The sequence below is a fragment of the Onychomys torridus genome, chromosome X (assembly GCF_903995425.1).
Source record: "Onychomys torridus chromosome X, mOncTor1.1, whole genome shotgun sequence".
NCBI classification, from domain to species: domain Eukaryota; kingdom Metazoa; phylum Chordata; class Mammalia; order Rodentia; family Cricetidae; genus Onychomys; species Onychomys torridus.
The window spans coordinates 35,571,045-35,597,668 of record NC_050466.1 but is presented as its reverse complement, the minus strand read 5'-3'; the positions used below and the strand labels follow the sequence as shown (position 1 = coordinate 35,597,668).

General features: G+C 40.4%; 1 protein-coding gene across 1 annotated transcript in view; it reads right to left on the bottom strand.

Annotated features, from left to right (window-relative positions):
* Nucleotides 1-1,241: 1,241 nt before the first annotated feature.
* Nucleotides 1,242-26,624, bottom strand: part of Adgrg4 (adhesion G protein-coupled receptor G4) — a 113,524-nt gene continuing 88,141 nt past the window's right edge. Inside the window, exons 14-23 of the mRNA XM_036175699.1 lie at nucleotides 23,415-23,534; nucleotides 22,206-22,251; nucleotides 20,637-20,740; nucleotides 19,095-19,216; nucleotides 17,210-17,478; nucleotides 12,973-13,051; nucleotides 9,638-9,918; nucleotides 5,004-5,106; nucleotides 3,963-4,114; nucleotides 1,242-1,432 (exon numbers count right to left, since the gene is read on the bottom strand). Coding sequence (XP_036031592.1) covers nucleotides 1,242-1,432; nucleotides 3,963-4,114; nucleotides 5,004-5,106; nucleotides 9,638-9,918; nucleotides 12,973-13,051; nucleotides 17,210-17,478; nucleotides 19,095-19,216; nucleotides 20,637-20,740; nucleotides 22,206-22,251; nucleotides 23,415-23,534 — 1,467 coding nt within the window. The remainder of the gene's footprint in view (nucleotides 1,433-3,962; nucleotides 4,115-5,003; nucleotides 5,107-9,637; nucleotides 9,919-12,972; nucleotides 13,052-17,209; nucleotides 17,479-19,094; nucleotides 19,217-20,636; nucleotides 20,741-22,205; nucleotides 22,252-23,414; nucleotides 23,535-26,624) is intronic.

Sequence of the window (26,624 nt, the reverse complement as noted above, 5' to 3'; positions counted from 1 at the left end):
CACACACACACACACACACACACACACACACACACACACACACACAGTGTATAGAACCCACCCAAAACAAATACAAAATCTCTCTCATCCTGCTTAGCCGTAAAACACAAAGCCATGGGACTTCACTTTCTTCACACATTTTGTCATCTTCAGATGGTCCTTCTTTGTCCCAGGCCCTTTCACATTGCTTGTCCTGACCTACCCTTCAATTCTTGTTGTTGTTGTTGTTGTTTTGTTTATTTATTTTTGGTTTTTCATCCCTATTACAGTTTTCCCTCCCTCCTCTCCTCCCAGTTCCTCCCACCTCCCCCACCACCCATTTCTCCTCCTCTATTTCTCCTGGAGAGCCAACAGCTTCAGCTAGTTCTTGTTCTGTTATGTTCACCAGGACCCTGCTTGCTACCCCCTGGGGGACCATCTTGGCTGAGAAATAGTCCCCACCATGGAATCCCTGCATGTGTGAATAGATGATTCACCCTTTCCTCAGAACATGTTTAAATAAGGGATGTCAATCAAAGCGAAGCCTTTAATGCTGGAGATTTTAGGTTTCTTTTTTTTATGACAGGCAAACAAGGCAGAGATATTTTCTTCAGTTCTGACCTCATGGCTTTCCTATCTGCTTCCTTTGGGCGTATCAAGGGAGCTAGGGATCCCGACACTTTGGTCACCTGGAATTGTTTGCCTCTCAGGACAGACCAAAAAAGACGTTGGCCTTGTTTGTTTTAGGGCATACACACACCACTTTTGAAACAAAATCCCCAATGTTATGGGTATTTCTCCCTTATTGTATCATGTATGGGCTTCAAGCTCCTCTTTAAAAATGAAAAAAAAAAAAAAAAGACCCACTGGTGCTGGAGAGGTGGCTCAGCAGTCAAGAACAGCATTTACTGCTCCTGCAAAGGACCCAGATTCAATACCAGCCACCCACAAGGTAGCTTACAACCACCTGTAACTCCAATGTCAATGGATTGGAAGCAATTTTCTGTTCTCTAAGGGCTCCTGTATGCATGTGACACAGATCCATTCACATAGGCACAGACTCATACTCACAAAAACAAATAAAGAAAAGGACTATCTTTTCTTCATTGTCTTCTTTCTGCCTAGCACAAAGCATTTAATAAGGTTTTATTTTTAAAAAAAATTGAAGAAGAGAATTATTCCAAGCTTACTATTTACTAAATAAAATTTCATTCTGCCTCTCCCAAAACAATTATAGAATACAAAGTAGGGACAGATTTGCTTCACAAATTGAACATTTCCCCCAATCCAGGACTGGGAATCAGTTGAGCATCTCTGCTGACATTTATTGAAAATGATCTTTGTTTCTGCATGGAATTTGTTTTGATTTCTGCAGGCAATGTTCTTCTTATAAAACTCGGTGCAGCTTCACAACCCAAGGAAGAGAAAGTATGGGGACAATCATCAAAGTCACCTGCATGAAAACAAGGAACATTTAAGGCAGGCTCATGAAGGATTTTGCACAAGGAAGACACATATGAAAATATCACAGAATGATGCTGTGAATAAGTACAAAAGTGAAGGTTGTGAAAAATATACTGCTAACATAATTGTAGGGGAGATGAATTCATTCTGCGCCAACTGGGCAACAGGTACCTATGCACTTCCTACATTGTAAATTAAAGTTAGTATTACTGACTTTCACCTTAAACCTAGAGGAGACCATTCTTCACCAAAGCTTGGAGAAGTTCTGAAGGAGAACACAGATATATATATTCCCTACAGATCTGATAGAACTGTTCTGAAAGTTTGAAAGTCCCTGGTAGGACTGTGATTAGTAGATGAAGTTGTGCTTGCCACAAGTTTGATGGCAGTATCTAGATTTGAGTTTTAGAACCTGTGGCTGTTTTCCTGCTCTGCTGGCAGAGTTATAGTCACAATCTATGAGCACTTTGAAACAGGCCTTAGGCCTCTTGGTTCTCCAGGACTATTGCTTGATATAAGGGAGTGTTAAGATTTTCTGACATGTATTTGCTACTGTTTCCTCTGCAGAAAAATAAATGTACATTAGGGATACATTATTGCTAATGAATTAAAATATCCTTGGGACAGTAGGGATACCTTTTTGCAAAACTGACATTTCCCAATCATCCCCAACTATTAGTTACTAAGAAGATTCCACAAGTCAAGCATTCTTTATGCTATGACAATCCAGGGCTTCCAAGAAGAGCAATAAATAGTATTTAGCTGGTCAGACTGTGATGGGTATCAGTGGCTAGTGAAAGACTGTTTCCATGGGTACACTAACTTTCCCATACAACAACAGAGACTAAGACTATGTAGTGGGATTCAAGCAGCCTTGTCTGCTCACCCAGACTTGCAGCTGGCTTGTAGAGTTCTGCATATGAAGGATAGAAAGAATACATCTCTAAGCATATCACAAAGTTAAGGACACAACCTGGTCTTGAGCCAAAGCCTCTTTAACATACCATGCAGTTTCTAAATCAGTTATAGGCCTGGAAAATAGAACAAGTTTTTGATGTCAATGTAATAAAATCTAGAAGGGAGAGAGGGAATCCTGCCATCAGCACTGCGAAAGTGACAGGGTGACCACAGTCAGGCTATCAAGCTAATCTGTGTATGTGTGAAGCGGAAGCTTAGTTTGCTCTTTAAGAAAAGCAAACACAAGCTATTGCATCATGATCCAAGTAAAACAGAATGCAGTCATCCCAGTATCACCTTGAGGATCTCTCTTTCTTTTTCTTTCTTTCTTTCTTTCTTTCTTTCTTTCTTTTCTTTCTTTCTTTCCTTCTTTCTTTCTTAGGTTTTTGAGATAGGGCCCCATTATGCAGTCCAGGCTGGTCTCAAACCTGGGAAACCTTTCTTATAAGCCTCCTGATGGCTGGAATTATAGGCATGTGCTACTACATTCAGATTTTTACTTACAGTTTTCAAAAGTTCTTGATACTTTTACTATTTTTCTTTATTTCAAGAAGGTTTTTCATTCTTAACATGTAGACCCATCCCTTTCCTGTAATTTCCCTTATAATATCCCATCCTCAGGTCAATATCTGTCTCCACCAAGAAGCTGAGATTCCTGTGGTAGTAACTCATGGAGTATTAATGGTAAGAGGCAGTAGCTATGGCCTTAGTGATTGCCCATAGGCATTTTTCTTTGCCATGATTAAGATTCCCTTTATATAAGATTAGAAATTTGATCTAGACTATGTCTAGGGTTCTTCTGATTTCAATAGTCTGTGACAATTATTTTTAAGACCCTTTGACGGGCTGGAGAGATGGCTCAGCGCTTAAGAGCACTGACTTCTTCTTTGAGATGACCTGGGTTCAATTCCCAGCACCCACATCTCAGCTCACAACTGTCTATAACTCCAGTTCCAGGAGATCTGACACCGTTACACAGACCTACATGTAGGCAAAACACCAATGCACATAAAATAATAATAAATAAATCATTAAAAAAGATTTACACTTTTTAAACTTTTTGTCTCCTCTCGTCCCATTAGTCTAACAGCCCATCAGTCTATACATACTTTCTCAGCTAAGAATGGGTCCAAATATATCTATAGAATATATATATATTCTATAGGTACAGAATATAGACATAGAATATAGAATATAGATATATACAGAATGAGCTCCATATATCTATAGAAAAGCACACACACACACACACAAACACACACATACACACACACACACACACACACACATATATATATATATATATATATATATATATATATATATACAGAGAGAGAGAGAGAGAGAGAGAGATTAGATTTAGCGCTTACCTGAATATGTATCATATCAATTATATGATATATCATATCACATGTAATATTATACAATATAGTATTATGTTACATTATATATTTATTATGTACTTGCTTTGAGGAAAAGGTATTATCTAAGACTTAACATATAGTCTCATGCTATTGAGTATCTCTGGAACACAAATGCAAGCAAAGTGCCTTGTGCTTTACCATTTGTGAAGTTTATTTCTGAAGGAGTGCTGGGCACGGATCCTATAGATTTGAAAGTGGAATTGCTTATTGTCAACTTGAGCGATGGTGTCAATAATTTGGACTCATGGGTTTTCTTCAGTTTCTTCTGTTTATACCTAACATTTATCCCAAACCTGTTGTTCCCATCTGAAATGACACCAGAAAAAAAGTTAAATGTAAAATTCATCAAATTCTATACTTAAAATGGGTGATACTGTGGTATAGAAATTATACTGCCTTCAATAATACTATTAAAACATGAAGTCCAAGAAGTCAAATGCTCAATGTTTATTCATTCTTTGAGTTGGCTTTTCTATAAAATTGTGAGTACATTTGTACAGTGGTGTGGATACACTGAAAAGCCGATGCACTTACCAAGGATGTCTGCTTTCCCTAGAGCATAATGACTTGAAGGTCACTGATATACCCAGTGGAAAAGATCCCTGGGTACCACTTGTAGACTCCTGAAACACAAATGTTGCCTCCCTAAAGGAAGCAGCCTGGGCTTTGAATGGAGACTAAGACAAGCTGCCAAAATTAAAGAGATCATTTAATAATAGAACACCAGTTAGCCTACACTGAAGATGTCCTCAGGGGAAGTGCCAATGTTGAGAGGCAACATTAGAGGCTACTACATCTCCTATTTGGCAGGGAGCCCCATCAGAAGAGACACCCAGGCAGCTCACTTGTGAGGCATCTTACAAATGCTGATGTGTTCAATTCCCTTGCTGCTCACAGCCAATCAAGCTGCTGTTGGCTACTGGCCAGAAGGCCCTCTGACCCAGTTCCTGAAGCACATTAAGTTTAAATGTGTTTAAACTACCAGGTTAAAATATGGCCCAAGTCACAGTCTTCCCTTGACTTCCTTCATCTTAGCATAAAAGCACAAATTCATTTTCATGCCATGGAAGCAGCCTCTATTTTGGTAGTCTTGTCATATGAATTCGTTAGGAGTCAAATTAATACAATCAATTTTATAAAACATGTACGGTTTAAGATCTCACCCAAGTTGCCATCTTACCTGAAAAGTTATCTAGCCAAAACCATCTGCAATGAAGATGCCTTTGCCATTGCTCCCGCACACTCTCCTTCATCACACAGTAAAACACAAAAATGAGGAACCCTGAGCCAAGAGAACAAGATCAGTCTTTGCACCTTCTTTCACAAGTTAGCACCAATCCACTGACTCAGGCTTATTCTCACCATCAATTCTGCTTCCAATCAACCTCAGGAGCACTGTCTTCCTAATATTTTTATTACCTCCCCAAAGGCAGCAATAGCATAAAGTCAGTATTAAGACTTCACAATCACTGTTTTCCCCCAAAGTCTGCCATCTATCCTAGAGCACGAGACATAAGGCTACTAGGATACCCAGACTTGGAGAGAGCACTCAATGTTCCTCATCTTCACGTACTGACATTCACATCCTTGACATGCAGCATCCTCTCACATACCAATGACATGTGGCAGAAGTTGTGGTGTGTCACTTCATTAAGCTACAAAAGACATCCTCCTGCATCTACTCCCTCTTGAAGACATCAAGCATTTTGTCTTGAAGACATCTTGGCATTCCTATGCAGATGCCTACATAGTAAATCCCAGTTTTGTGACTGAGTCTTCTAGGAAGCAGACATTCCAGCCCTGGACAAGGCCTGGAATTTCTGACCCTCAGACATAGTGTAAGATTAGAAACATACATAATGTTAAGCTTCTGAATTTGGGGTAGATTGTTACACACCCATAAATATCTGAAGCACATGATCTTTGGCATAACTGAAGCATGTGCAAAGTGTGTCCAGCTCTGACTTTGTTCAGCAAGTGAGGGAAGTGCTGGAGCTCACAATTGGAAATGTGAGACATTTTTCATCTCCATCTTGTAAAATAACTCCTGGGGAAATGAAAGCAGGACTTAAGATGATCCTAACTGAAAATTCCCTGGAGGGCTAATTGGATTTCCTCAAGATGGGTGTAGAATTGGCAGGAGTAATTCTTGTCAATACTCTGATTTTTATTTATGGTCCATGCCCCAAATCATTATCCACAAAGCCCTTGCAGATACCTCAACCTGAAAGTACCATTCCCATTTCTGAACTGCCATAATACTTTGCCTCTCATAAAATGTACCCCACTTAGCCACATAATTCTCTGCATATTGCCCATCTTATCTTCCAGCTGTCAAGTTTTTGAAGGTCTGGCTCCCGTCTCCTTTTCATCTTCATATCACCTTTCCCTTTGCCTCCAGCCCTATGTGTGGCAGCTCAATAGACAGTTGTTGACTTGAACTTCTAGGCCTTTGACACATAAATTCCCATTGTCATCTATAGCCTCAGCAATATAACAATATACTTGTTTGGACCTCAAAATAATTTTTGGCACAAGTGCTGTTGGAAATCTTTGTTCTCTATAAAGGGTTCAACTTGCTTCTCTACACCGGAAAATTGTCCTACAGGTAAATTATTCCTAGCACTCATTGCAAACTGAGCACAAATCAAAAGGGTAAATAACTTCAAACTTATATCAACTACTACCTTAGTGGAAGTAAACTTTCTTTTGTTAAGTACTGGGGATTGAACACAGGTCCTTATACATTCACAGAAAATGCTCTACCACTGAACTATATTCCCAGGCCTCATTTTTTAACCTTTTATTTTGAAGCAAGGTCTCACTAAGTCCCAAGAATGGTCTTAAATCCCTTGCTCTGTAGCCCAGAAAAGGACTTGAACTTGCAATTCTCCTGCCTCATCCTCCAAAGTAGTTGTGATTACAGGTCTGTTCCCTGAGGTCCAGCACAAAGTCATGGATCTTGGATTGAGGCAAATGATAATCTGCTGAAATTTACATTAGTTTGACCATACCTCCCACCAATTAAGTTCAGAGGAAGGGCTTTGTTTTAAAGGATGCTGACAAACAGAAGTATTCAAAAATAGGGCCAACTAGCATGATGATGGGCATGAGAAAAGGCTGGTATTTTGCATCTAGATAAGGAAATACTTGGGGTAAGTAATACAGGGTGAGGAAAAGTGATAGCATTAGTCACAGATCTGATAGGGCTGTCATAAAGATAAATTATGCTTGTTCTGTATGATTGCCAGGTCGGAACTAGAGGTGATGGGAGGAGGCCCCAGAATAGTCATGTGCTAACAAATCAACAGCTAGTGTTTACTAAGCAGTGACACTGTGGCAGGCAGGCATTGTGTTTTTATCCTCATGATTAGAGGTGAGAGGCTTTGGACTCCATGATGTTTAACAAAGCTTGCCTAGGTCACAGAGCTTGCCTTGAGTTGGCAACATGAGCACTGAGCAGGGGCTGTCTGACTATAGAGCCCAAGGTCTTAACCATTGCACTCATCCAAGGAAGAAGACTAGGATAAGAGTCAGAGGGGATCAGAAGCTAAACGCTCTGCTTCATGGAATGGTGAGCTTTCAGTCCCTGGAAAGTTGCAGGAAGAGTCAAGTGATTTTCTGTCACTTGATGCAGGGTTATATTGGCAAGATCCTGGTTCCCTGGTCCCAGCCCTGAGACTCCCTGATTCCTGGTGGGAGGTGGCAATCTGGAGGCATGTCTCACTAACTCTCCCAAGGGCCTTAGCACTATGCAGAACCAAACAAGTGAAGTGATGAAATTCAGTCATGCTCTCTCTTTCTGGGCAACAGTCACCTGGAAAGCAGTGCAGCAACCTGAGGAGAGCAAGCCTCAGCCTCAGCCTCAGCCTCAGCCTCAGAGCCTCTAGCTGCAGCATGAACAAGAGACAACAGTGACACTGAGCACCTATTGCTGCCCTGATCTCCCGCATGTAGTTTTGTGAGTTCTCATACTTAAAGGTTATTCTGTGAATTCCAATGAGCTGCCTGCCAGCTCTCCCTCTTCTCCTGGAAGCTTTCCTTTCTTTCCCACAGCACATTGATCTGCTTATTTACTATAAGATGGCCATGAGGGAAGATGCCAGCTTGTTTGTTTGGTGGTTTGTTTTGTTTTGTTTTGTTTTTTTGCCATCAGCATTTCTATGTGTGTACCCTCTCCTTCACTAAGGGCTCATCATAGGCTAAATTTTTCTCTCACCTGACCCACAGGGCATCCACCTTTCAGTCATGGTTGCAAACTGACCATTTGTCATATAAATTGCTAATTTGTTCAAATATCTCATTACAGAGTGTGTGTGTGTGTGTGTGTGTGTGTGTGTGTGTGTGTGTGTAAAACTTGACTTTGAAACTCAAGGTTCTGAAAACACCCTTGCTATATAATGGCCCTATCTATATTGACTAGGAGCACTTGATTGACAGAGAGTATGTCTGACAGACAGACAGCATGCCGTTGTTCAAATTGGTCCTATAAGATTCTGGCTTTCATCTTTAAGAGAACACTTAAATAAATTCTACATACCATTTTTCCCTCTGCCAAAGGATGGAACACTGGCTGTTTCAAAATTATCTCCTTCCTTTTCAATTTTTAACCAGCTTTCTAGTTTTCCTTCAACCCCACTTTTAATACTCAGGACAAATTTCTACTCAGATCAGTTAGCCAGAGAGCATCCTGGAGTCAGCGCTGAGAAGGGAGCCTGCCTGTACAGGATCTTAATCCACTTCTACAGGCACTCTCTACCAAGCTTAGTTAGCTCTTGGGACATGCTAAAATATCCAATCAGAGCACCTCAGTCTGAGCCAGGTGGCTTTTTCCAGTGTAGAGAGCCATTACCTCAGTCACAATCAAGTATCAGCAGCCACAAAAGGCACTGAGTAAGCATACATCAAGAGTTCCTAAGAAGTTCATCTCTTCTGCCAGATGCAATGAAAAGGCACATAAGGGGCTGGGGAGATAGCTCAGCACGTAAGAGTACTGGCTGTATAAGCATGAGGATCTGTTTTCAAATCCTTAGCACTCATATTAAAAGCTAGAATGGCACATACACCTGCAACCTCTGTGTTATGCAGGGTGGAAGTGGGGGGGATTGCTGGAGTTTTCTGGCTGACAGCCTAGCTTCAGGTTCCAAAGGAATAAGGAACGAGTGCTAAAAGAGATCAGCCTATAACTGTGCCCATGAACCCCCACATGCACATATTGGAGAGAGAGAGAGAGAGAGAGAGAGAGAGAGAGAGAGAGAGAACACAAACAGCATGGTTTATATTTTTTCACATATTCTAATCAGAACTTGGGTCCTAGACTGCATTTTAGCTTCATTTCTGTGGAACTCTGCAACTTTCTAGCCTGAGGATATTAAGATATATGATTCAATTGAAGCCTGCAGAGTTATAAGTTTAATGTCTCTACTATCTAGTAATTGGTATATTCAACTAGACCATACACTTCAAAATTTAAACACAAGTGTGAATCTGTATATCAACAAACAGTGTGTTGATTTGATGAGATGAAACCTTGCCAGTCAGTATTTGATGCAGACATTACCAACTAGAAAGTATTGTGCTAGCTTAGTTAATCCTCCCCCGACCCCTGAGTAAGAGAAAGCGAGCTGCGGATTCACTCAATGAAGGGTAACATCTAAGTAGTATTTCCAAAGACCACTTGTTGACCTGTTGGAAGCAGGGAACTCCTGAAGTAAATATTTTTTTCCTCCTTTAAATTCTGACTGGTGGAATGATTTTCCAAAACAACAAAGCTTTCTAGCTAGCCATGAATAGGGCCAACAAGCAACAGTTACCTTGCAAAGTATTACAAATGGCAAAAAGATACATGAAAAAGATCCTCAGGGGTCCCCAGGCAAAAAAGGCAAACCCCCAAGTGAGGCCAAGTAAGAATGTCAGGCTGATTGTGCCTTTGAGGTCATTCAGGATCATCTTCTTCCGGGTCTTCTGGCTTTGGGATTTCACTGAAGTCAATTGAATGAGAACAGTACAGAACATGGAGAGATTTGTGAGAAATACGAGGCAAAAATAAGCCACCACCGAGATGTAAAAGATGCGATCATCTTTAATCCAACAACTGTATGGAAGAAGGAAGAGAAGACTCTTGTGAGGCATAAACACATACTACTACTTTCTGGGTACTCTACGGTCTCCTGGTCGCTTTCAGTGGTTCTTAGGACATCTAGACCTAGAGACATGAAGCAAGACAATGGTGTTCACTCACAGCCCCTGGAGGCAGAGCTGGACTTAAATCCCATTCTCCTGAGCCCTACTTTTGGGTACCTTCCAATGCAGGCTAGACTCCTACAGGGCACATATACAGAAACCTCAGTAAATTTCTCTGAGAAATTATTTTCTTCTTCAACAAGAGAAAAACAAATTATGTATTTTCCCCCAAAAGAGCTCTCCTCCCCACCCTGCACACACCTTAAACCAGAGCTTTTACTTGCAAGATGAATTCGGCTTTGCATGATAAATATCATAATAAAAGGACAGGAGCAAGCAAGAATATTCCTGAATGCTGTATCAAACAATGATGAGATGATCAGAGTTAATGAAAATGCAACAAAAAGAAGACAGCTCTCGGGGCACTGATTTAAAATATGATGCATTTGGACCACAAAAGGCAGCAGTGGCTACTGGAGAGTTTAATGGTTCTACAGTTTCCATTAAAGAAGAAATGTATAGTGGTTCCTGTGAGCAGATGCTTCATTGAACGACAATTCTAACTAGGAGATGCATTGCGTCTGAGTTTTAAAGGCAGACAAGCTTAACTAAGTCAACTGTGTGTCTAATTAGCTGGAATCTCTTTTTGAATGTAAAAAAATTCCTTTGGGACATGTTGTCCATACTGGCACATGTCAGTGTGTGTGTGTGTGTGTGTGTGTGTGTGTGTGTGTGTGTGTGTGTGTGTGTATTTGTGATTTAGGAGGGTGAGGGGGAAAACATTTTATTTCCCTAATACAGTCTTGTATTTAGGATTTTCATTCTATCCTCTGCAGCCTCAAACAAAACTACAGAAAACTCTCAAGATGTGTCAGCACTGTATTTCAGGATACAGAATCATCTCCAAGTGAAAATATCAGTGTACAAAACAAAATACACATAAAGTGTGTGAGAGGTCACTCACACAAAAAGTGGATCATGGGGCTGGAAAGATGGTTCAAGTTAAAAGCACTTGTTGCTCTTGGAGAGGACCTGGGCTTGATTCCTAGCACACACACAGTGGTTAAGAACCATCTAAAACTCAAACTCTAGGAAATTACATGTCTTTTCTGACTCCCTGTGCACCAAAATGAGCATAGTTCACGGTGGAACACTCACATACATAAAATAAATAGATCTAAAAGAATTGTTAAAGTTGATCACATAGAATGGGAGAGCAGATTAGCAGTCATCAGAGCCTAGGGAGAGGAGGAGGAAAGGCACAAAGCCCCAGCAGATAGGAGGGGTATGCCCCTGTGTTCTAGTGCACAGTGTGAAGACTATAGTAAACAATACTGTGTGGTATATTTCAGATGACTGAGAAGAAAGGAATTTGAATGTTGGCACCCAAACCAATAGTAAATATTTGAGATAATGGATATGTTCATTATCTTGATTTGACTATGATATGATATAAATCTGTATTCAAATGCTCTTGCTGTGCTCCACAAATAAATACAATAATGTGTCAAAAATAAAATAACTGTCTGGATGTCGTGGCTCAGGCTTGTAATAACAGCAATTTGGGAGGCTGAGGCAGGAGCACTGCTGAATTTGTAGTCAGCCTGACCTACACACCAAGTTCTAGGACATCCTGGGCTATATAGCAAGACACAATCCCAAACATAAAAAGTGATAATAAAAAAACTTAAAAAAATAAAAGAAACAAGCCAAAAATTGTGTGCAAGGAAATGGCCACATGTTTGACTATTGGTGATAGCAGTTACCTGAAAGGAGACAAACTTCATAGCTGGGGTTGGGAAGAGTCTTAGTTTTCAGCCTCTACCCTTTTGTACAATCTGTATTTTGTACCCTGTGGCGAATTACCTTTCAAAATATAATTATTTACAAAACAAAACTCTTAGAGCCATCTGCCTCTTACTAACAAATCACATATGAAAAGGCTCTTTGGGGGTGGGGAGTGCAGAGTTGATTTTGTTCTGGTTTTGTTTTTCCTTTTGATCTTTGAAGAAGAATCACTACAAGACAGATACTGGAGACCTTTTAAGTCACGAAACAGGCAAAGAGGGAGGACAGAGCTGGAGACAAGGAAGGGGAAAGAAAAGAGAGGGAAATAAGGGAGAAGTAGGAATTTTAATTAGAAAGCATCTGCTGCAGAGGGCAATGTAATGTTGACCCTCGGCAACTGCCATCTCAATATGAAAGACAGAGGAGTGCTAGATACAGGACCTCCTACACTTGATCCCAGCACAATGGGACAAGAAATCTATAGTGGCTGTGATTTTGAGAAGCCTCAAAATATGGGGAAATTAAATAAAAAGATTGTGCAGCCTGAAGGGTTGTGTAGGTCCAAACACGGCTCCAAAGAGATGGAGTGGAATAAAAGGCTATTCTTGTGACTGTAGTTGAGAGTCAAAGAGATGGGCTTATATCAAATTTTTAAAACAGAGAGAGAAAACAAAAAAAAAAACAGAGGACAATAAATCTGTCAGTTTACAATGGGAAGATTTTTCAGTCTCCTTCTGGGAAGACCTTTGTTGCTAAAAGACAAAACATGTTTTCTAACTCATCTCAGTATTTCCTTAGACTAGCCACTAAATCTTTCGTGTGGTCTGTGAGATTTTGCAACCAAAAAGGACTGGCAGTTCCATAGCATTTGGTACGGATCAAGCAATAGGTCAAGAACTTTGTATGAGCAATGTCATTTTAACTTGACACTGAGAGCAAATTACATTAGCCCCATTTTCCAGAAGAAATGTGTCTAAAAGGCAAGATGATTTGGCCATGATCATACAGAATCCAAACACCTTCCCATTCCACAAGTGAGCATAGCGGTGTTCTATCTATCAAAAAGGCTGATAGTGAATTCTCCATGAGGACAGTGCTAAGACTAAGTCCCTGACCAGGAGCATCCCACCATGCCTAGAGTACCTACTGCCTGAGAGCAAGAGACATTGGTACTTACAACAGAGTTGTTGGCCTCAGAGTTCCATACAGGTCTTTTCTTACGCTGAGTATAATGGCCACTGTGATTGCTGGGATTCCTAGAGTGGGCAAACAAGGCAAAAGAACCTGGTCAATTCTGAGGGGAAGGATCCTAATCAAACAGCTGTGGGGGCTGACACATTAAGACACTGCTTAAATGAGCCACAGATGTATGGACATCAAAATACCATTGTTTGTAAAATGTTTATGAATTCTTCCATTAAACTTTTCTATGAGTTTTCTAATCTACTAAACTAAGCAGTATGCCAGTGGCTCCAAAGTGGCATTTACTACTTAGTAAAAAGGCTCAAGTGCCAAAAAAAAAATCAGTTTGGCAATAGAAGCATCTAGTTCACTAGAATACAAGTCTACACCATGCATTTCTTCTCAGATGATGGGCCACCATTTTTTTCCTGCTTTTCAATTCTACCCCTTTGTTCCCACTATGTCTTTGTCTAGGTCACCTTAGAGGAAGGGCACAGACATCAGCTGCAGCCTTCATTACTTTTTTGACAGGCAAGCCGTTTCCACACTCGTTACTACTTTGACATTTTGACTAGATCGACCAGTTAACAGCCGCTCAATTCAGCCACACTATAATAAAGTAATCAGCTCAGTTAAAATGGTCAAACGTGATGGGAGTATGTGCATAGGCTATACAAATTCAATTTCATGTACAGTTGCAAAACTGAACTGATTTTTTTTTTATTTCTAAGCTTGCATTTCTCCTAACGGGAGCACATACACCCACACACCCTGTAGGGGGGGTGTAAAATACTCTGCAAAGCTATTCCATTCCTCACAGTGGCAAGCATCTTGAAAAATCCTCCATTGCCCCAACTATGATAAACAGATTAATCCTTTCCAATTCGGCTAGCCCACACCTGGCACAGGGCCTACCCTCCTGCACATACTTTTTCACAGATGTGAAAGAAGAAAGGGGTCTATTGGTGGGAAAAAGAGGACCAGCAAGAGGAGAGCAGGGAGGATGGGAGGGGACTACTGGAGGGAGAGGAAGATGACTAATAATAAAGTATAATGCATGTAGTATGAAAATACCATAACAAGGCCCATTACTTTCTATGCTAGCTTAAAAAAATATCCCCAGAAGCTGTAAGACAGGTCTGAAAGGAGGTCTCATATTTATGATTAAATTATGTGGAAGTATTCAAGTTTGCATGTTCATAATTTTTTTAAAAAATTATCCCTACTGGGACTGGCAAGAGAGCTCATCAGATGAAGGCACTCACTTCCAAGCCTGAGTTGGATCCTGAGGACCCACGTGGTGGAAGGAGAGAATAAATTCCCTCCAACTCTCACCTGACCTCCATGTACCTACAGATAAAATAAATAAATATATTTTAAAAATCTTTCAAATATCCTATTACTTGTTCTGTTGGTTTTTGTTTGTTCAGGGTTTGGATTTCTGAGACAAAATATCATGCTGGAGGCCCAGCCGAATTAGAGTTCAGTATGTAGCCTAGGATAGCTTTGAATCTGGGATGGCAGGTGTGAGGTACCATACTCGGTTGTCAGTTTTTATAAAATGTGGGTAAATCTACTTTCTTGGACAGAAATTTAAAGGCATGTGCAGTGAAGGGTAAGAAAATGTTTTAAACTCTTAACTATTGCTCTAACCTCTTGGCTTTTAACTCTGCAATTGGCTCTGTGTCTCTTATTTAACAAGACGGTTACATCTACAGGCATACACCTTCATAACAGATTGATTTGGCTTAGGAAGACCAACTGTGAAATCCACAGAGACCCTAGTATTTGTCTTCCAGTTGATTTTATAATGCTTCCAAACTCCCTGCAGTGGCTTACAAGTACCCCTCTCCCATGACCTTGTGTGCATCTACATAAGCCATGCCTGCAAAGGCTTGCATCTCGGTTTATCTCAATTTTGACAGAATGTATTAAGGGCCTTCACCAATGGGAGAAGACAAGAGCCTTGGGGGTGATATCCCCTATTTTCCCTCTTTCCTCTGGGAAGTTGTCACAGACACATTCTTATCACCTCCAGGGTCTTCAGAGGTGTGGATCTTTATACCCTGCCCCACCTAAAATGGAGCTGTAGAGTCTACAAGCACACAGCTCCCATTTAGAACTGACCCCTCGATCATGGAGAATCCTACCACTTGTCCAGTGTCATCTGTCCCCTTTCTCTTTGGTTTTATTCTTTTCAGAGCCTGGGGTGAGGAGTAGGGGTCTACAGTTTTAGCTACTCCCTTGTTCACTGTGTCAATCACAGGATCTAAGTGCATCTTTCTCAACTGGTTAGTCAGCCAGACCTTGGCCTTGGCTCACCCTGGGCTTGTGATTATACTTCACACTTTTTAAGATTCTCCTGCCTTTGAGTACAATTTTTAGCCTTTTCTGCCTTCCCCTGTATCTTAGGGAATAGTATAAAATGAGATGCCTCAAGAGACAAGAAACAAGCTGTAGGAACTCTCACCACGTACGGCATGGAGTAAAGGAAGGAGGAAAGATCTATGAGTGGATCTGACAATGACTGGTTAGGAGAGAAAGAAGGATGCATCCGTGCTGAGTTCCATTCCTGGCTTCTCCCAAGGAAAACAGTGGTTTTGACCGTCACAAGGGGTGGTAAGGGTCCAATCATGGCTGTCTAGACACAATGTTATCAATCTGAAGTCTTAAGCAATATGGCAAGACCATCTGTAGCAGGAATCTTAAAGAGTCTTATTAATAAAACCAAACCTGAGGCCAGTTATTAGGGTGAATGCTGGAAGATCAGAGAAGCAGAACAAGCCACAGCTACCTCACCTCACCAGTTCCTCAGCTGGTCTTGTTTCCTCAGACTGCAAGCTTCTGAGTCCTCATCCAAATGGCTCTCAGCTGAACTGTGTTGCTCCAAAGCCTAAAAGCTTAACCAGCCAAATGCTTAACTAGCCAAATGCTTAACTAGCTCTGGTGCCTGGTTTTCACGTCTTATATATCTTTCTACTTTCTGCTGTTACTCCCTGGGATTAAAGGCTGGATTTCTGGGATTTGGCATATGTCACCCTGCCTGGCTGTTTCCAATGTGGTCTTGAACTCACAAAGATCTGCCTGGTTCTGCCTCCCGAGTGCTGGGATTAAAGGCTTGTGCTATCACCGCCTATCCTCATGTTTAATATTGTGGCTGTCTTGTTCTCTGACCCCAAATAAGTTTATTCTGGGGAACACAATACCACCATAATCATCAGTATTAAAAGTTCAAACTTCAGAGAGAGGCTGCCTGGTTCATCTGTTAGGTGTATGATTTAGTAAGTACAACCCTTTCCCCTCATATCTTCAGTGAGAATAATAATGGAATCCATTCTACACAGATGCAGTGAAGACTACATGGGCACAAAAAGCACTTAGAATATCAGCTGGCACCTATAATTGAGAGCTGACCACTAACTATTACATCAGTAAGTATTGTTGATACTTCTATAATGGGAAGGCTAAAATCTCACAAGGTTGTCATTATGGATCTAGCCTTTAGTACACCACATTAGTGGGTGTTCAATAAACATTTGTGTACAAACTCTTTAAAGTTTTAAAGTTGAATGTATAGAACCACATAAGCAGGAAAAGAGATGCACATCCAAACTCCAGTGATGCAATCCTTAATTCCTAAACTACACTAGTAAGAGATGGGTCAAAAATAGCACGCCAAATGGTGTCTGCTGTACTTTGAACAGGTCCTCCGAAGTTCATATGGTGAAAACTTGATTCTTGTTGCCTCAGTATTGAGAAATGAAATCTTCAATAGTTGGTTAAGGGCCTGCCTTCAGGAATAGATTAGTGGTTTATTGCAACAAATTAGTTCACATTTTTTTCAGTACTGGGTCCTTTATAAAAAGATAAGTTCTGCCTTTGACCTTTTACTTTCCATCCTCTGGAACTTAGAATATCTCTCTTTGTAAATTACCCAGTTTCATATTGTCTAAAAGAAGAAAAAGGAGGAGGAAAGAAAGAGAGAGAGAGAGAGAGAGAGAGAGAGACAGAGAGAGAGAGAGAGAGACAGAGAGAAGGAAAGGCGCAAAGCTACACAGAGAAAGCCTGTCTCAAAAAAAAAGAAAGAAAGAAAGAAGAGAGGAAGGAAGGAAGAAGAGAGGGAAGGAAGGAGGGAAGGAAGGAAAAAAAAGAAAAATAGAATAAGGTGGAGCTATTTTTTTTTAAAGACAGTATTTAAAAAGAGACATCAAGCACAATGGCAGAATACTCACCCCAACCAGCTAGACAGAATTTCAGGATATAATTTGGAATATATGTATTGAAGACTTTGACTAACGCAAAGTACATGTGGACGGCCTCCAGGCCCATCCAAGTCAAAGACACCAGCAGAAAGTAATGAAGTGCCACGGCAGCTGTGATGCAGAGTCCCACTTGCTGAAATGATGCCATCCAGGAATTAACCAGAAATGCTAGGTTGAGCATCAGCAACGCTGTGCATAGGTTGATCAGGATTTTGGAAGGATAATCTTTTCGAAGTTTGCTTTAAAACAAAAAAACAAATGTTAGGCCAGGCAGTGTCTCTCCTCCAGGTGAAGTACTACTACATCCTATTTGGAGAGTAAAACAAAAGGAGTTGTGCATTAGGGGTTCATAAGACCCCAGCCCTCTATGAGGAGGCTCTGGGTAATAAATGGTTGTTGCAATCCATGGGAGTTATAGTGGCTTCATCTTCTTGTGAACACATTCTACTGTTGATACTTTAAAAATTTGTCATTCTGGTGGGTGCCTGGGCGTGTAACTGTGGGGTTTAGATTTTGTTGTTGTTGTTGTTTAGTTGTTTGGTTGGTTGGCTGGGTTTTATTGATAATAAAATGAAATGTTTTGGCCTGTTTAATTTTTTTTATTCTTGAGAATTGCATACAGCTCTGTAACGAAATATCATATCTACCTCCATTTCCCCCTCCCACTCCTCCCACACTCCCCCAGTGCATCTCCCTGTCAACTCAAGGTCAGTTTTTAAAATAATTATGACTTTAATTAGCATTTTTGTGATGAGTAAAGATGTTGAGAAACTTAATATATGATCATATACTTATCATTTGGATACCAATTAGGGCTGCCCATGGGCAACTTTTGCTGTGAAGTATTCATTCAATTCTTTTGTCCACTTTTCAATTTTCTGTCTTGTTTTTTAATTTGCGTACACACACACACACACACACACACACACACACACACACACACACACGGAAAATATCCAAATATCATCTCCCAATTTCTGGTTGCCCTTCACCATCTTAATTTTTATTCCTCTGATGAAAGGGTTCTTGTTTCTAATGAAACGTTGGACTTTTCCTTTTATGATCGCTGTCCTTGTATCAGGGAAGAGAGATTTTACTCCTGATCACAAATCTCTCACTTTTAAAATGCTCCAGTAACCGTTAGTTTGTGTAGCAAGAATCTTAAAGCGATCTTATTAATGAAGTCAAACCCGAGGCCAGTTATTGGGGTGAATGCTGGAAGATCAGAGAAGCAGAACAAGCCACAGCTATCTCACCTTGCTAGTTCCTCAGCTGATCCTGTTTCCTCAGGCTGGAAGCTTCTGAGTCCTCCTCCACAAGAATCTCAGCTGAACTGTGTTGCTCCAAAGCTTAAACTAACTACATGCTTTTTCCTCTTTAGTTCCCGGTCCTCACGCCTTATATACCTTTTTCTTTCTGCCCCCACTCCCCGGAATTAAAGGCTGTGTTTCTGGGATTAAAGGCATGGGTCACCATGCTTAGCTGTTTCTAAAGTGGTCTTGAACTCAGAGATCCACCTGGCTCTGCCTCCCAAGTGCTGGGATTAAAGGTGTGCACCACCACCGCCCAACTTCTGCTATAGCTTACTCTTCCCATTTTCTAGCCACCAATTTTGGCTTTGTTCTAGTGGCTGTCTGTTCTCTGACCCCAGATATGTTTATTTCGGGGAACACACAATATTTCAGGGAACACAATACCCACCACAAGTTTGCTTTACTTTTATTTTGCCCACTTCATAACCTGATGATGTAAGCTCTTTCTGTTGTATTATGTTCATGAATTTCACAAGTTCTCAATGACAACACATCCATCAGATCAAATTAATGTTACTCAGAGCTAAGTTGTATAAACTTACTGGAAAGCTATGTATGTCACCATTGCAATCCCCAGGAAAATGGAGGAGATCCCACATCCTGTATATGTTATAATCACTAATATCCGTTCATTCACTGCATCCACTGTAGATCTGGACAAATCCTAGAATTACAATATTGTAGTGCTTTACACATTTACCAGAACAAGTTTCAAGTAAAATGCTTCTGGTGCTCACAAACAGGTGATTCCCAGGACATATAGCAACTCTGTTATGCTCTTATATAGTCAGATGATGTGAGTGGATACATGAGAAGACCACATACAGTTTGACCAGGCCTAGTACAGCCTGCTGTGTACAAAGTATGGAAAGCCATCAACAACACTGAAAGAACATTTAGTCCTTGGTTTCATTGTCATTAACATGTTCAGCACTTGAAAATATAACCAAGCTAATGGATTTGAATTTGGGATGCAAAGTGAATCATTACCTGAACTGAGTGTCCCCAAAATACTACACAGAACATTAAAAAAAAAAAAGATGTTCCTTTTCCTTAGACCTTTAATAACTTTTATAAAATTAAGAGGTAAACTGTTTTTTTCTTTTGTGTGTGTGTGTACCTAATAGTCCAGTCAGGTCTTAATCTGAAGACCACCAAAGATCTGCAATGACATGCAAAATTATTTGAATATATAAGTGCCCTGGTTCGGGAAGAAAGTCCACAGCTTTCATTAGACGCTTATGGTTCTATGCCTCACAAGAAGTTAGGACATTTTTATAAAAGCTAGGAAGTACTAATCTATTCTGGGAAGTCTCAATTAGAAGGAATCTGAACCTCCTGCTGGGACATTTACCAGCACCTAAAGATATTTTTTGGTTGTCACAACTGAGGAAGGTGCTAGTGACATTAGCTAGGTAGAGGCCTGAGATGCTACTGACCATCTTATAATGCACAGAACTATTTTCCCCACCATAGAACTATGTGTTCTAAATATCAGTCGTGTTGAGATAAGAGAAACTCTCCCTTCTATCATTCAAACCTCAGAAGAAAGATCTAAGTTCCAAGCAAGTAAGACACCCCAAAGCAAACTGCAAAGGTAATTGCTGGATAGAGCTAGAACATGAGCCTGAGGCTTTTGATGCCCCTTGTAAAGCTCTAGCCAGTTGGGAGTGATCCAAACAAAATTTTCACAATTTGGCTTTTAATATGTTGAATAAAAATTTCAAAGGGAATATAAAACATACTCAAGTCAGGTGTGGATGGGCATCCCTATTCACCCAGTACTTGGAAGGTTATGCCAGGAAGATCATGAGGTCCAGACCAACCTGGGGTACACACTGACACTGTATGTTGTACAGAGCTTCTCAGTTGTCACTTAGAATGAGAGGAGTGGACCTTAATTTTATAAAGAGAAAACTGAACATCTGTTTCAATTTTCTCTATTTTAGTAAACACAATGGGAGGAGAGCCATTTTTTATGCTTGTATTCCATTTTCCATTATTTAGTTTACATGTACATTAATAGCTTGAACCTACTAAAAGTTGTCAAAATTCCATCCAAGAGTGATAAAGAGACAACTCACCATTAAAACTCCAAAGTGGGTGAGGTGGTTACACTGACAGATTGTGTAATTTACATTGGTTTCCTTTACTTTACAGCCTGATGAATTCCATCCACCTAGCCCATCTGTGGGGGACAGAAGGGAATTTCAAAGCAATTTCACTTTTCTCAGAAATGTTTAATTTTTCATTACATGAACCATCCGAACGTGTGTTATAATTAGCATTGTTTGTTAAGACAGCAAGATAGAGATACAATTGAACAGCAAAATTAAATTACATTTAATAGGCCAAATTGACGTGTGTGTCACGGAGGCAGGATGGTGGTGGGGCTTTGTAAATAGTCTAACTTCATTGTCACTCACTTCTGTTTCTGTATCGCACCTCTGCAGATTAAAGTAGATTCTAATCATCAGCAACTGTTCCTGCCACCATGCTGGAGTGACGTGTTATGTAAGTAGCCAATAAAATAAATAGACAGATCTAGAAGTTTCCGAAGGATCTAGACCTTTGGAACATAGGCTGCCACTTAGCCAACTCAGGTATTTATATTAGAAACAGCCAGTTGTACCCAGAAACTAAATGGGCTCACATGATCATGGTCTAGAGATCCTTTCAGCCCATTAGAGCCCTGTAGATCTTGGCTTCTAGAGCTTGTTTAGGGTGGTAGTGCACCAAAAGACTTATCTCAGGACAGGTATCCAGGTGTGAGCAGCATAGAGAGCCAGGGGCATAGGGTCTCCTGCGAATGGGATCAACTCATTGAAGCTGGGGAGGACAGAGCTTGTCACTTTATAGGACCATTTTAATGACAGACTTGGGGGGAGCCAAGGGACGACATGTTGTTTCTGCTTGTCAGAAAGAGGTAGTGTTCTGTTCCCTGAGGAGCTAAATAGAAAGAGAATGTCTCTTTTCACTCAGATTTCTAGATGGGAAAAGTACCCAAGCAGAGCTCCCTAGGTAGAAGAACGTTTCTCACCACCAGCCATGTCATTCCTAGGAGAGACTGGTTGTGTGGGAGAATTCTCTGAGATTTGGTATTAACCCTACAGACTCCAATGGAGGTAGAAAACCTGAGAGAAACCCAGTCAGCAGTAACCACACCCAGTACCTTCATAGATGCACTTATCCAAGCAAGAAGGGCTTTTCAGTATTAACAAAGAAGTCTCATCTCCCCAATGGGATAATTAAAAGATTGGGTCCCTTAGAGAGCATAGGGCCTACCCAAGGACTCACCCAACATTATAAAAGAGGGAGAGAAAGTAAATAGTGATGATCATTGTAAGAAAATACACCTAAAGAGCCAGGTGATCACTCCTCAGCCCTCTTCAAATAGTTCACAGTTATTCGACACTGGACCTTCTTAATTGCATTTTCCCCAATCTTGCTTACCCATAAGTTGGGTTATTTTTATAATTTCTATAATAGATGTCTTGTAAAAATGAATTTTCTTAAATTTCATGCCCTAAAAATCATATAGAGTATCTTGGTCATGCAGAGTGCTCTGTGCTGTCTGATTACACAACAGCTATCCAACAAACCCTCTCCCTCAACCACCAAACAGGTCAAAGTCTTCCTCTATAAATACTTACTGTTAGTGTCAAAATCCCAAAAGGCACAGTGAACTTGATCATACTTCTGCAAAAATGAGAATTACAGCTAAATAGCTTTCTTTGTAAGGGTTACTGCACAGAAATAATACACAGAAGTGTTTTCAAGGTTTTTAGTCAGTGGAGACACAAGTGTACACACATGTAAGCAGAGAGAGAAAGAGAGAGAGAGAGAGAGAGAGAGAGAGAGAGATCATTTATGGCTTGGTTTTAAGTCTAACTCGACCTAGCTCTCGGCTTAGAAGTAAGAAAACAGCATGTCACTGCATGACAACGTAGCATGTGTCATCTAGTAACATTGGGATCTGCCAATTGGTGCAAGGCCCAGGGAGAAGCTGTAGAGAATCAGTGAGAGATTGATGTACAGTAGGTGTTTTTTATGAGCCTTTGGAATTGGGGACTCACAGCTGTGACCATCCTTTATGAACACATGGTTGAGTTGCCTCCTCACTAAGCCTGCTGAAGATTCCTAAAATTTCCCTAGCTCCTACAATCTCTGAGAGACTGGAAGTAAGGAATAACTAATTCCCAGGAATGATCTGTGAGTCATAGTTACAGTCAAAATTGAGAGATCTTACCCACCTAACATGTTTTATTTTCAATCTGGTTTTTAAATTCCCTCTCCCACTCTCCCTTCTCCCCTCTTTAAGACTAGTGGAAAATATGTTAGACCATATGGTCTCAGATAGGGAATGAAGGAAGCTATTAAAGCCTCTCACTGGACACATATTAACATCAAAGAATGAAACAGTCACTCATTCTTTTACTAAGACTGAATTTGATCATTTAGTAATATATGCCTTATGTTATTCCATATGATTATCATTTTAATCCTTTGATAATTAATACATGTTTTAATGTTCTTCATGGAAAACCAAAGAATACAAATGTCATTTTCAATGAAGTTGTCATTTATCTCACTCAAAAAATGAATGAAATTAGATGGATTTTACTATTACAACCAAGAGGTCTGCTTATTCTTCTTCCGGTTTTGCTAGAATGTCCACTATTCAGGACCCCTTGAGGATACAGCATTGTTTCTAGCAATACCCAGTTATAACATACTTCTGCTACCTGGAGTCAGAAAATCATCATGAAGTCTTAAAATTGAATGCTAGTTGGCCATTTTTTTTCAACAAGAAAACCACAGAGGCGTCCTGCTTGGTTCTCAGATGAAAGTAGATATATTACCCAGTTTCCTTGAATATGCTTCAGAATGATAATCACTGGATCAGCCAAGTTTTGAATGGATTTATTTGAGATGCTTGCACTCACAACATATGTCATTAATGCAGACGTGATGGGTTTAGCCTGCAGATGAAACATAAAGGTCATAAATATCTATGTTCTTATAAAATCATTATCAATCTAGAATTGGTGATATGCTACACAGTTTGGGCATGGAAGTGTGGAAAAATCACTAAGGGTGAATTTTCAGAGTCATTCAGTTCATTTATTCTCTTCACGTAAGGCTCAGTGATTAAGAAATTAGAATAATTCATCCATCCATCCATTTATCTACAACAAATCTATCCAACCAATATTGGGTTTGTACCAGCTACTCAACATTAACCTTGCAACAAAGTAAAATATCCTCTGCTTTGATAATGCTCCAGATTTAAACATTTTACTACCTAACTTGGTTCTAACTCTTGACCATCCTTATAAGAAAACCTTTTCTAATAAGGAATCTGAATCCATCCTGAGTTAGTTGCAAGCCACTTTGTGGTCTATCCCCCATAGGAGAAGGAATTGGGTTTATCAACACCAAGCTTGAAACATGTCTTCAAGGATAGTCATCTCCACTCTAGAAGACTACACACTCTGAGGTCGAAGTCCAGACATTATATCCTAGCATGCCTTGCACAGCCTAATAGACAGCAGGTATTGCCTCTGTTGGCTCCTGTGATCCAGATAGTTGGCTAAGTGCTTTCCACATGTGTATTATTCAGCTCTCACTGACATCACAAGGCCATTTTTTTTAATAAACTGAGGCTTGGGCAGGCTTAAAACCTATATGTACAGAGATCACACAGCCAGTGAATGACAGGATAGGAACTTTGACCTTCTTAATTAGAGAGTCTCCTATCTCTATAAATATGTTGATTTAAAAGTGACAAACTAAAATATATTTGTACTGATAGGAGATTCTCTAATTAATAAGGTCAATGTTTCAAAGGACTAGACTCCAGAAGGCCAGTTAGCTGAGTGGTTGCTTCCTCTGCTACATATAGAAAACCATAGGTAGGCTGGAGGAAGATGGGAGGGAGATAAAGAAAATCCTCTACAATTTTTCTAAGAAGGCCTGATGTTCAAATGACATCCACTGAAGAGCCTACTGGACAGGGTTAGAAGATGCCACTGGGAAAACTATGCATTAAGCATTCCCTAGTCAACTTAAGTACTTGAGTAACCATGAATGTGGTCTTGGTCAACTTGGAAGTGTCTTACTTTCTGTTCCTGACCATTTGTGTCCATCCCAAACATTCATGTGTTGGTTAATATTGTAATATGACAGAATTTAGAATCATATAGGATATAAACCTCTGGGCATATCTAAGAAGCATCATGTAGATTGGGTTGGCCTCTGAGCATACCTTTTAAGAATTATCTAGATTAGGTTAATTGAAGCAGAAGATGCACTCTAAATGTGGGTGGTACCATGCCTTCAATTAGGAGTCCTCGAGTGAATAAAAAAGGATAAAGGTGGCTAAGCACCAGAAGTCATGTGCATCCCCACTGCAGACACTATATGATGAGCTTTCTCAAGCCTCTGCCACAAGGATTTCCCTACTACGGTGGACTGTACCCTCAAATTGTCAACCAAATTTAACCCTTTCTTGCTTAAGTTCCAACAATTAGACAAAACAAATCCACACTCTGATGACTTAGTGCCCCTTTCTCTTCGGAGTTCCCCAAAGCAGCCTGCTAAAGCGGAACATCAGCAAGCTGTCATGGTGGTAAGGTCTTACTGACACTCAAAGAACCAAGTGCTAGCCTGAGCCCTCTGGTTCTTCCAAAGACCTTCTCTTCTCTGGGCCATTGGTAACATGAGGAAAAAGGGTAGACCAGATGACCTCTAACTATCCTCCAATTTAGTTTAAGGTATACAGTTTTCTGTGGTGGAAAGGCCAAATGAGGAAGTATCCATAATGACTCACTTAACTAACCTCTTTTCTGGATTTATGTTTCTTACTTACAACACAGTAAGCATGGGGGGAGGGAAAATCATTTCTCACTCCCCCAAACTCAAGTTTTACCTCTGAGCATTTACACAGATATTTCCTCTGTGCCCGCTCTATTCACTCTGTCTCATTTTGTGACCCCTTCACAGCTAAGAGCTCCCCTAATTCAGGTGGCTCCTGCTCTTCCCTCCTCTACAGTCCCAGAGTCCCTATGCCACAGTGTGCTTGCTCAGTGCCTTTGCTCTTTCCCCAGAGCTGCAGCTGGTAGAAGAAAGGAAGAGGCACAAGATGTTCAAGAGTGGTGTATTGTCAACAATTCCTAAGGTAGTATGTTGTAATGACCATCAAGATTCCAGTCAAAAGAGTTTAGAGGAAGCTGTGTAAAACTAAGCCTGTGGAGCTTGGGAACTGAAGAGAAAAGTGGTCACAGGGTAGCATGTCTTCAGTCATGCACTCCTCAGCCCCCAGTGACACAGATCCTAGCCCTGTGCCCCTCTTTCAGTGTTACAAACATCTACATTCTGATCTCTTTTAATTCACTGTATTTTCTGTAAGAGCAGACCCTACCTCTCTCTCACTGTAGCCCTAGCACCCAGCACCCAGCATCCAGCACCCAGTACCATGGAAGACACAGAATAGAAATGAAATGACTGTTTACTGAATGAATAAATGATTGGGTGAATAAAAGAATGAATTGTGTCACCTTCAGCAAGTGCCTTCCCCATTTGAGTCTCAGTGACCTCACTGGCACAATGAAGATACAGGACGCTGTGAATTATGAGGGCCCTTCCAGCTCTGAATTTGATGCCAAGCTGTTTCTAACCCTTCTTCATCCAGCACTATGACGTCTGTAGGCTAATTTTTTCAAAGGTCTTTAGTCTATTTCAATGGAAGGTGCTAGCGAATCAAAATTACTTATTAAGTGTGAAATCTATGCAAAGCAAGTTTATCTCTTATTCTGAGAGGCAAGCACAGCCCTCTGAAGGAAGGAGGGAAATTAAGACCAAAAATAATGGCATCTCTGATGATACAGAGCAGTGACAAGAATATCAAAAGGTTCAGACAGCTATGAAACACATTTTAAATCATTATTACAAAATATTGTTCACTAATTTTTCCAGGGTACAGAGAAGAGAGAATGGAGTTATTAATTCTGGGGATGCATCCTGGGTAGGATTTGAACTAAACTATAGGAACAAATAGAATTTAGCTGGAG